Raw genomic sequence first — 11,072 nt, forward strand, 5'->3', positions numbered from 1 at the left:
ACAGTGTTTGTGGGAAGGGTGGGGTAAGCTTTGTTACTATTTCATGGCAGATTTACCTATTGACAACTGTCACTGCATTTTCACAGCATTCTCTAATTTGTAAAATAAAGGAATTGGGATTAAAAAATCTCATGGGTTCTATATTCTCTCTCTCTCCTCAGCCCCTCACCTCGGGGCCTTTGCACAGGCTCCATCTGACTGGCCCACAACCCCCACTTCTTCCAGTTGGCGGACCATTTTGGTTTTTCAGGTTTTAGCCCCAAATCGCCTCCTTTCAGGCCAACTGTGAGTGCCATCTCTACAACAGACTTCCACTCACTTCCTATCTTACCAAGAAGTATTGATTCTCCTCCTGGCATTGACCTCAATCCACACTTATGAGGCCTGTCTGTGTGGTTATCTTCTGTTTCCTCTGTACTCCTGGAGCAGGGCCTCCGCTGGTCACTGCTGTATTGGTGTAGAATTAACCCCTGGTCATTTGCAAAAGGTGAAAGCATCCACAGACTCAGAAAAGTAAGAAGGTAAAGAAAGCATTTTATTAAGGGTTGGGCAGAGAGAGAGAACGCCCCTGGCAGTGTCTGAAGAGAACAGCTACCCCTAGGTGAGGGGAGGTAGGGGTTTTATATATATATATTTTTTATGCTGGATGCAGGGGCTAGTTATCTTGTATTAATAGTTGTTTACAGTCGCGGCAGGCTCCTTCTGAGAACTATTGTCTTGGTTGGCTTCCTCTGAAAATTGTCCTGGTGTTTGTCTGCGGTGTTTGTCAGTCTGTAGGTGTCCTGGGTTCAGAGCGTAAGTGGTTGATCTTTAATGCTATTCTTGCCCGCTCCCAGACTCACTCTTACTGACTTCCTAACTCGTCAGCTAATCTGCAGGCTCATTTCTGTTAGCCCCCAGACTCAGTTTCATTAACTCCTTCTGACTCGTCAACTGGTGTGTTTACTCCCAGCACCTTGCACAGGGCATGCTGTATCATGTGAAAAATAAGTGGAAAAGGGAAGCGATTAATGAACACACACAATGGTTAAAGTTCGCAGATAATAAAGAGATCAAGAACAACTTTCTAATTTTAAGTTGGCAAAGTTTTTAAAAATAAGTGGAAATGGGTACACGTTTAGTTGAAAATGATTTGATATTTGGAATCAAGAATCTTAAAAATGCAGAGGACACTTATTCCTGTAAAAAGTCCTATTTGTGGTATTTACTCCATTTGTTTAAAGTTCGTCTAGGTTCCAGAGCACAGCTGGCCGTCACAAGAAGATCAGTGACCTGGTCTTCTTCCAAGAGATGCAGGACCTTGCTGAGGAAATTTATGAGATGATGGACAAGGCAACAAACTTACAAAAACTTTGGGTAGAAAGATCCAAGACTCCAGGCAAGTAAATCTCTCATGCTGTCAACTCCCCACCTGGACACAGGCTTAGGTGGGGCCCTGGGAGGCTGTGAGAACCCACTATGTCCCGTTTGTTGACACTTCAGCCCCTTACTGCTCCAGGCTGCTGCGTGGGTCTTAGAGAAGGTGCGCCCTCCATGAGTGAGGAGGGCGGGGCGAGATGTCCATCACCCCTCCTGGGGTGGCGTTTTGGGCATTACCTTCAGAGAGGCTGCGTCCCACCCTTGCTTTATCTCTGCAGGTTCACTCTCTCCACTTTCCCTTCTCGTCTTACTCCTGTTCTAGCTTCCTTTCTCACTCCCGCTTCCTCTGTTTTTAAATCTGACCCTTCCTTACACGCGTGTGTGCGCGCGCGCACACACACACACACACACACACACACACACACACACAAACACATGATTCCTCTCCTCCTTCTGGTAGACTTGGATACGTCTTTCTATGTTAGCAACACTTTAATTCTGGCCTTTGATGCTTGGACCTCGGGTGGGGTGGGTGGTAGTAATGGTCTATCTTTACGTAGCTGAGTTATTGCCTACAAACTTCATCAATATGTGGGGCCACAGTGATCATGTTTTTTTTTTAAATACAACCCTATCCACATTTGCCACATAAAATACAGGACAGTCAGTAAAACCTGAATTTCAGGTAAACAACAAATAATTCTTTAGTATAAAAGTAAATATGTTTTTATGTGCTAAATCTGGCAACCTTAAGTGCCCACTTCCAATTTTTCTTTATATCTATATCTGTATCTATATCTATATATATATCTGTCTGTCTATCAATCTATATTTTTTCTCTTTATGGATATATACAAAAAAATGGAATAAAGCATTTGGCAGAAAAGTAAAGAATGTGCTTTGCAGAAGAGGTGATGATATGTGTTATTTCTAAGAGAGAAAACCTCCCCTTTGTCCTGGGTGGGGCAAGGCGGGGCGGATTTCTCCATGGACCAAATGCATCACCAAAAGGCCAGAATAGCTTCAAACATCAAATGATGGAGTTCTTACATTAGGTGCTCTTATGGGATCATTCTACTTTTATAAGATTTATTTTTTCAAATGAGAAAGTTAATAGTCTGTTAGAAGGAGAACTAATTTTTCCTTTAGAGGAAATCTCCACCTGATTTTCAATTTGTTACTATTTGAGGCATTTCCCATGATATATGTGTAAAACAAAACCTCATCTACTCACAACACAACAAATGTGTGGCTTTTCTACACCAAGCAATTTTTTCATTCTCTGTAGATACCAACTGGGTCTGCAAAGTCACAATTTCACTTTTCTTTTCCTCTTCAACTTTTTTCCCCTTTATTTTCCCTTCATGCCCTCTATCCTGTCCTGATGTTCATAATGCCTGTGGAATTACAGTGATACTTTTTTTTTTTTTTTTTTGCAAATTATTGAAATTCGGTTTACCAGTTGTTTTCCAGGAATATATTTAATATCAATGTGTTTTGGAAACTGAAAATGACTGTTTCTTTCAGGTTTAGCCTTCAATTAGGATATAATTGTCTTTTGGGGCAGGACTGTGTTGAGCCATTTGACTTTAGAAATAATATAGGTGCTTAGCAAATGCTTTCTGATTGCTGATTGAACTAATATGTCTGAAATCTTCTCTATTGTAGATTCTTCTTATGGTTCTGGCTTTTTAACAGTAAGTATCTTCACAAACGTTTGAAACATAGTTTTCACAGACATAATGGTTAAGTTCAAAACACTGGTTTTACATTGAGTGATTCTATGTTTAGTAATACGGTGTAGAAGCCGTTTGCGACAGCCAGAGCCATGCAGGCGCTGGGCTGCAAGGTGAACCCTAACCTTCCCCAGCTCGGCTCTGGCTCGAGGGGGAGCAGCGGGCGCGCGGTGGGGCCCGAGGTGCTGGCGCCCCGACGCCGTGCAGGGCGCTGCCGAGATCCCGGGCTCGGCGTGGCGGGCTCACTGTGGGCACAGGCCCCGCTGCGGTCGGACCAAGGTGGAGTCCGGGCCGACGCGAGGCGCGGGCAGCGTCCTCTGCAGGGAGGAGAGGCGTTTGGTGGGGGCCGCCGAGCAGGTGGGGGGGCAGCTCAGAGCGGCCTCCGAGACGCTGGCTGGAGGCCAATTTAGACAGATAAGGAGGTAAGGAGGTTACACATTCCATCGACTTTAATGGGGGGGGGGTGTCTGAGGGGATACCCTTGGCATTCAGTCATTTAGGGGGAGGAGGGAAGCGAGGAAGAAAAGGAGGGAGAGAGGGAGGGAAGGAGGTACTTGTTACAAAAACAGATCTCTGCTTCCGTTCCCCTGTCCATACTTTCAATTGACGAACACCAATCTAAAAGAACAACTTTTAAACCCTGTCTCTTCAAAACAGTAACATAGCAGACATTGTCTGAGCCACCAGAGGGTCCACGTTCTTACTCCTTTGCGGCCACCCCCCCATCATTTAATTGATTCACGAAGCTAAAGCGGGTACTTCCTGGTATGTTTTCTCTCAGATGGATCTCAATAAGACCGAGGAGGTGATATCGAAATTGGAAAGCCTTCAGCAGCAGCCCCACATCTGGGATTTTCTGCTTTTACTGCCCGGGCTAGCCACAAACAGTGTCCACAGCGCTGACGGCATCGGTGGTGGAGTCAACCTTCTCCAGGCCGTCTCCAGGTAGGTTAAAAAGAAAAGTGTAGTGATAGGTGTGTGGATTGTCTCCTCCTCGTTTTTTCATGGGAAGATATATGTATCTCTGAATAACTGTTTGATCACGTCAGAGGTGTTACCTTGCAATGGCTGAAACCCTTGCATCTCCAGCTGACCCTCATGTTCCTGTATACGCGTGTGAGTGCGTCTGCCTGGATAGGTCATTTACATGAGTGCGTCTATGTGTACAGGTGCTTTATGTGAGTGCAGTAATGTTATTCAGAGCCTTTTCTCCCTGGTTTAAGCAATTTAATGCCACACCATTCACATTTCTTATGTTCCTATATTCTCCAAATGATCTGCATAATATTCCAATTTGGTCTATACCATATGCCATAATTTACTTGATAATTTATAATTGGCCTTCTGGTTATTTTTAAGTTTTTCATAATTGGAGATGTGGCATGAATATCATAATTTTAAGTAATTTCTTAATAAACGATGTTGCAGTTTCCCAAAATATCCAGAACAGCAGCTCAGTACTCTCAGTGGTATAATTCAGTGAGTTGGACATTCGTCTCCTGTGATGGACCTGACCCATGATATGTGAGAGTTACCTTCGAGAAGACCTCTTCCCATGGGGGTTTTCCCATGTTTTAATAACACATTCTTTTATTCCCCAATAGAGTTCTTTTGTGTAAACTTATGGTTTACACAAATGTGGTATTTTATTAGTAAAAGTTTATATTCTTGTCAGATTTTAAAGTATGACTTATTTTATCTGCTATCAGTGAGAACAATCAACATTGCCCTTAGGCCAGGGCTAGAGGGGTCCCTACCCCAAAAGAGACCCTGCTCTGGCCTCTGCAGGCCATGCCTCTGCTCATGACTCAGGAAGCCTGTGGGGCCGAGGGGATAAGCCCACAGAGCCGCCTCACCCTGGAGCCCCCGCCCCGTTGGCCAGAGCCCGCTTCCAGAGCTGTGTGGGCCTCTTCCCTAGTGCCCCTTGGAGGCGGCTCTCACCACCTGAGTGTGCACCCCAAGGCTCAGGGTGGGTCAGCTGTTAGCAGGGGAGTGTGGGGTGGAGGGGTGGACAGTGTTTGGATGTGCAGGACCGAGTGTCCACATGTGTGTACATGAGGCCTTTGAGGTACAGACAGCTCGGGGCAAGTGGGGGAGGGGTGGCCTGGGGTGGGCCAGTGTGGGTGCTCCTGAACCCCCATATTGGTGCACGGCTCTGAGGAGCAGAGAATTCTAAATTTGAACCTGGCTTCCCAGTTGTTGGGAGTCGTGTTTGTCAGTGTAGGAAGGTGGAACATGTTTGACAGTTGGTGGTTTGATGTATAACTCAGCTATTTGAGCATAGTGGGTGGTCGTGTCCTAGGGGTGGAACGCGTTAGCAGTAAGGGCACGAGGGCTCTTTGGAAAGAGACGCCAGCTGGAATTAGGAGGTACCAGTGACGGAGAACCATGTCAGCGTCAGCATTAACTTCATTTCTGTAGTTACATCAGCGACACAATAACAGGAAAGTCTGTGTTTATTTAGATAAGTCTTTACATGGCGAGCGAGTTTTCAGTGATATGTCATGTAATCCTGGGATACTCTTCAATGTACAAGAACGTCATGGGAGGTTTTCCTTAACAAGAGGATAAAGGAAAATAGCCTGTTTGAAGCACAACTTCAGTGTTGTTGGTCTCATGTTGCTAAATTTAGATACAGCCCCACTCGGCTGAGTGGATTTTCTAATTTACAAATTTAAGTATAATTATTTATCAAACAAAACATTGATATTAACAGTGACATTAACAGTGCGTGCATGTGGATTCCCCAGACCCCTCATTCTGCGAAACAGTTTGGAACCCCTGGCTGAACCCCTCCCTGACAAGTCAGATCCGTGGGGTGGACAGAGTGGGGGTCGGGCATGAGGCACCCAGTATGCTGCGCTCCAGGTGCCCACTTATTGTCTCAGCCTGAAGCAGCGACGGCTTACCTGCTTTTCTGAGACGCTGCACGCCATGACCTTCTGAAACTCTTCAATGGTGTTATACGCCGGGGAGCTGGCGCGCCACGGAAATGCTTCTAAATCCCACTGGGGACTTGGTCCTAAGCCTCGCTCTTGTGTGTGTCACTGGGAGTACACCTTCCTGTTTCGGGGCAAAGAGGATGTTTAATCCACATTCAGCTCTAAAAGCAGGCGAAGCAGCCGATTGATCCCAATAAGGAGGCTCCTTCTGCACAGAAGCAGGGACCCTGGTCCGTGAGGGCACCTCCCAGTCACTGGGTCATTCTCCTGCGAGCGGGCTGCTCGTGTCCACAGTGACCTGCTTTCCGTCTCATTTCGTGCATATACTTCCGCCCTCAGATTGCTGCGTTTCGGAAACTGCAGAGCCTTTTTTTATGTCGATCAGTTTCCATTGTTGGCTACTAGGAAGTTCATAGTCAAACAGGTCAAATAACGAATGTGTTTTTCTTAGCTTCAATGCTCATTTCATATTATTATATCCTTTAATTTTCTACTTTCTTCTCTCTTGATTTGTTATGTCTTACATTTTACGTATTCCCCTAAAAAGTTTTCCCTCATTTTTCTAATCAGGATGGGGAAGTCATAAATCCGTATTAAGAAGACTATTTCAAAGATTCTAATTTTTTACCTAAGTGGGATGCCAAGCATTGTATATATTTGTGTTTAGATAAATTTGTAAAGATAGGTCTCCTGGAAAATCATTATTAAATTTTAATTTTCTCGATCTTTTTGATTGAAGGATATTTCACATGCCTGAAAATGCACAGTTGTCCCTGGAACAAGCACACTACTGGGACGTGCTCAAGGGACTCATCAGGAAGACTTGTGAGGTGGCTCGATATGTGACTATGCCAGGCGGCTTCCAGAACGGCCCACCTGGTAGGTCAGTGGTCGTCAGTGCAGGAATGTGGGTGCTTCTCCGCCTTTAGTGCGGCCACATGGCTTCCTAGGAGATGACACCGGGGGAGCTTCAAGAGGACGTGTGCCAAGTACCGAGGACCATGGCGATTGCCGCGTTGGCCTCGGCCCGTCCACTATGACAAGACAACCGGAAGTCCTGGTTTGGGTGGGCCGGGTTACCCCAGTGCAGTGTCTAATAGTGACCGCTTTACTACCAAACTGCCTGGTTTGGCTGACGAATCGTGACCCACCCCGGTGAGTCCAGATGGACTGCCTGGGGGGCTTTTCAGCTCACTTAGTGTTCGGTCCACCCCGCATACCGGGGAGAACACCCCATGTTGAGTCAGCTCCCTTCTTTCCTTGCCATCCTCAAAATAAAAAATCCCCTAAAATAGGGATTTTATAAATTCATACCTGTGCGACTCACAGGGAGTCACCCTGTTTCCCCAAAGGCCCTGCTTTTCAAGGAGATGCTGTCAGGGTGGTACCTGCATTTCTTCCTGGTCTGGGCTGCTGTCTGTTCCCACCTCCTCGGCAGTCAGGCTGCCCCCTGGGTTTCCGTGTGGCGCACACGCTCTGTCTCCATGGGGTCACCAGTTCCTCCTTGGACTGCGTCTTGGACTTGGGGTTGGGGATGGGAATTTTTTGCTCCTTTTCTGTGGCCATGTCCACCTCACCATTTTTCCTTCCATCCTCCTCAAACTGCTGCTTTTTTGAGGCTGTCAGAGAACCCCCTGTCTGTGGCTCTCAGTGTCAACCCCACCAGCCACGCATTGGGGCTCTGCCTTTGCTGGTGACTCGGAGGCTGTGCACGTGGCCCAGCCAGGCTGGCTTGATGGGAGCTTCTCCAGCGACGTGGCCTGGTCCTCCTGGGTTGGGCACTCCTCTGACACTTGAATTTCCTGCTCGCCCTCCTTTTTATCACTTACTCCTGCCCACTTCTGACCATTTCCAGAAACACAGGCCACAAAGAGTGACAGTATCTACGAGAAGCCTGGCTCAGAAGCCTCAATAACTGATAATCACAAACATCTGTTGTGTTTTATATGAATAGTTTCATTCAATCCTCATGTCAACTTGTGAGTGCCATTACGACTTCATTTTCAGATGAAGAGTCTAAGGCTAACGAGATTATACTGCTGCTGTAGGTCACAAATCTCAGTGTCAAAGCCTCGAACCCAAATCCCGGAACCTTAACCATCCACTTCCCTTGGGGTCCTTGCTAGGGGCGTAACTCTGCCCAAACACTTGCTGCATTACAGAAATACAACTTGTCAATAGCTGAGTTTTGTTGATTCTCTGTTCTGCCCGTTTGTTTCCCAGCTTATTAATTTTTTTCCTATTTCATGAATTTCTCCTTTTATCTTTATTATTTCCTTCATTCTACTAAATTTAGTTTCTTCTTTTTCTAGCTTCTTGATTTTCAGATTTTCTTTTCTCCAATGTATGCTTTTAAGCCTTGCCTTCTCCCCTGTGCACAGCTGTAGATGTTTTCTGCACATTTGGATAGTTCATCGTTTTATCATTGTTCAGTTCAAAAATGTCTAATATTTATTATGATTTCTTCTTTGACTCACAGTTGTTTAGAAGTATATTGCTTAATTTTCATTAACAGTTGGGGGCCTTTCAGGTTACTTTAAAAAAGTTTGATTTCTAGCCTAATTTTTTTTTTAGTGAGAGAGTGTACTCTGAGTGTTTCAGTCTTTTGAGCTTGTTGAGATGGGCCTATGGCTCACGGGGGGCAAGTCTGGTCAGCGTTGGCTCTTCAGAAGAATGTGAATCGTGTCGCTGGGTGCAGTAGTTTATGTTCGTTAGGTCAGCTGTGCATGTGCGGCCACAGTCACCCACAGCTTACCTGTTTCTTGTCTGCCTTTCTGTCATTGCTCAATGGTCGGTGGTTCTTCATCTGGGCCAGAAGTCAAATCAGAAGGAGTTTCAATCCTCTTTTGTTATATTTTTGTTATATTTATGTTAATTGAACCACTGTGGCATTTTTCACTTTATTTGATTTGACTGTTATACCCAACTTGAAATCAATATGTGAAATGTTTTTTCTATTTAGCTTTCTCAGAGGAATCTCCTTGTTATAAAGAAAACATAGATTGGAAAATCATCAGTGATAATTATTTTGCATTTTTGAAAAACTTCCTCAAGTCTCCAGTAGCTTCCATATCCAGGTAAGTTTCAGAATTCAACTTCCAGGTCTTGATTTAACTATTATTGGAAGAGAAGCAAAACCTAATTATAGGCTACACATGATTTAAAACCTGAGATCCTGGTTTAGTTATTGATACCATGTTTCATGTTAGGTGCTCAAGAAATATTTATTTCATAGAATGTGTGTCTCATGTTTCCATGGATTTTGAAATGAAAGACAGATTATAGTAATACAGTTTTCCTTCAAAGCATGATTTATAATAGATACTCTAAGAGTAAAATTTTTCTTTGAAAAATAGTCTTATCTAGTTGCTTAGAGTCTAGACATGGGATTAAAGATTTAAGATTCTGGTAGCTCTGGAGACTTTGGGGAAAGAAGTGATCTTTGGAACTAAATTGGTCAGATTATACTCTGCCAGGTTATACACATGCATTGAAATGGAAATTTTTATGAAAATTGTGGATATTTATCCACAAAGCACATGTGTGCAGTTTATTGTTTGTGGAGCGTGTAGAGACCGATGGGACAGGAGCTCTGTCTTAGAGCAGTAGCTCTGAAACTTGGGAAGGGGTCAGACTTACCTGCGGAGTTTGTTACAAATGCTGGACTTTGCCCAGACCTGCGAAACCGCGCTGATGTGTAGGATCCAGGCTCCTGTCGGTTTGACCAGTTCTACAGGAGGTTCTGGTGCACACCGGCGTTTAAGAAGCATTCTGCAGCGTCTCTTGACTTGGGACCCGGCACTCCTGGGGAAACTCCTGAGGCTCAGTGTGAGAGGGCGCAGGAGGAAGGGTGGATGGGCCCTCGGGAGGGTCGGCCCCTTGCTCCTGGTGGATTAGTAATACCTTCCTTTCCCGAAAGGCTCCAGTGGCCCTAGAGAGACAGCGACAAGGTGAGTCTGCGATGCTCCAAGGGCATCTTTCGTTTTGTGTTTGTAGCCTCAGCAGCTGGCACAGTACCTTCCATGATAGATGCTGGATGACTGGATGGCATCTTACTGAATGAATGGATAAATACATAAATAAGAATCGACATTAGTGCACTTAATTTTAAGATAGCTGAGCTTCAGAAAACCTGGGCCGCGTCCTCTTCCTGCCAGGAAAGCATTGTTTTGAAATGTTTCTTTTCCCATGAGATGGAAATAATAATAATAATAATACTATGTACCTCAAAAGGCTATTATAGGACTGAACTAAGATTATGGTTGTGAAAGTGCCTTATAAATTGTGGAGTGACATTACAAACGTGGCGATATTACTACTAGTGGTTCTGGTTCTACTTAGGTGTCACTCACGCTGCTGTGACCGCCCCATGACTTCTCAGATCCCCATAAACGAGGTGGTTTGGGTTCCACCGTGTCCCACGTGGTGACGCGTGTAGCCCTGCACATGTGTTTCTCTGCAGGGCTGGGTGGGAGCCAGGTCTGAAGTCCGAGTCGTGGCCCTTTCTTTCCCTTTCCTGATGGAGATTTCCCAGCAAACGTTTCCAGTGCTCTGTGGTTCAGAGTAGCCACTCCCTGCCCTACAAATCACAACAAGCTAAATTAAGCCTGTGTTTTCTCGGCTCTGGGCTCCCAGCTTTTGGAGAGAAAACAGTGTTCCTGCATTTGATCTGTCCTGTCTGTCTCCTGTGCCAGTCAGTCATACAGCAGGATTAGAGTGAAAGAAGGAAAGAAGGAAAGGGAGGAATCCACCCTTTAAGGCACCCTCCTTCTTATCTACAATCCTGACGTCTTAAAAAGTCTGAAAGTGGCAGCTTTCCTTATGGTTGGGTCACCATTGATAGAGTTAAGTGTTCCCGAGCCTGGTGACCCTGCACATTTCAGGTGGGGTTTCACTGGGGACCGTTCATGAGTTGAGATGGGGCTGCCCCAGCCCCCAAGGAGAAGGGGGCGTTAAAGCATCTGAAACACACACCCTGTTATCTTTCGGAATGTCTGAAGCACAGAGGCCCCAGGGACTTCCAAAGTGGACTTGT

At 45.4% G+C, this 11,072-nt stretch overlaps 1 protein-coding gene across 1 annotated transcript in view; it reads left to right on the forward strand.

Moving 5' to 3' along the window:
* ABCA13 (ATP binding cassette subfamily A member 13) overlaps positions 1 to 11,072 on the forward strand; it is a 235,256-nt gene that overhangs the window by 29,114 nt on the left and 195,070 nt on the right. Inside the window, exons 5-9 of the mRNA XM_019652970.1 lie at positions 1,224 to 1,378; positions 3,028 to 3,056; positions 3,877 to 4,040; positions 6,777 to 6,916; positions 9,000 to 9,114. Coding sequence (XP_019508515.1) covers positions 1,224 to 1,378; positions 3,028 to 3,056; positions 3,877 to 4,040; positions 6,777 to 6,916; positions 9,000 to 9,114 — 603 coding nt within the window. The remainder of the gene's footprint in view (positions 1 to 1,223; positions 1,379 to 3,027; positions 3,057 to 3,876; positions 4,041 to 6,776; positions 6,917 to 8,999; positions 9,115 to 11,072) is intronic.

Source organism: Hipposideros armiger, unplaced genomic scaffold (genome assembly GCF_001890085.2).
Source record: "Hipposideros armiger isolate ML-2016 unplaced genomic scaffold, ASM189008v1 scaffold_191, whole genome shotgun sequence".
Taxonomy (NCBI): Eukaryota; Metazoa; Chordata; class Mammalia; order Chiroptera; family Hipposideridae; genus Hipposideros; species Hipposideros armiger.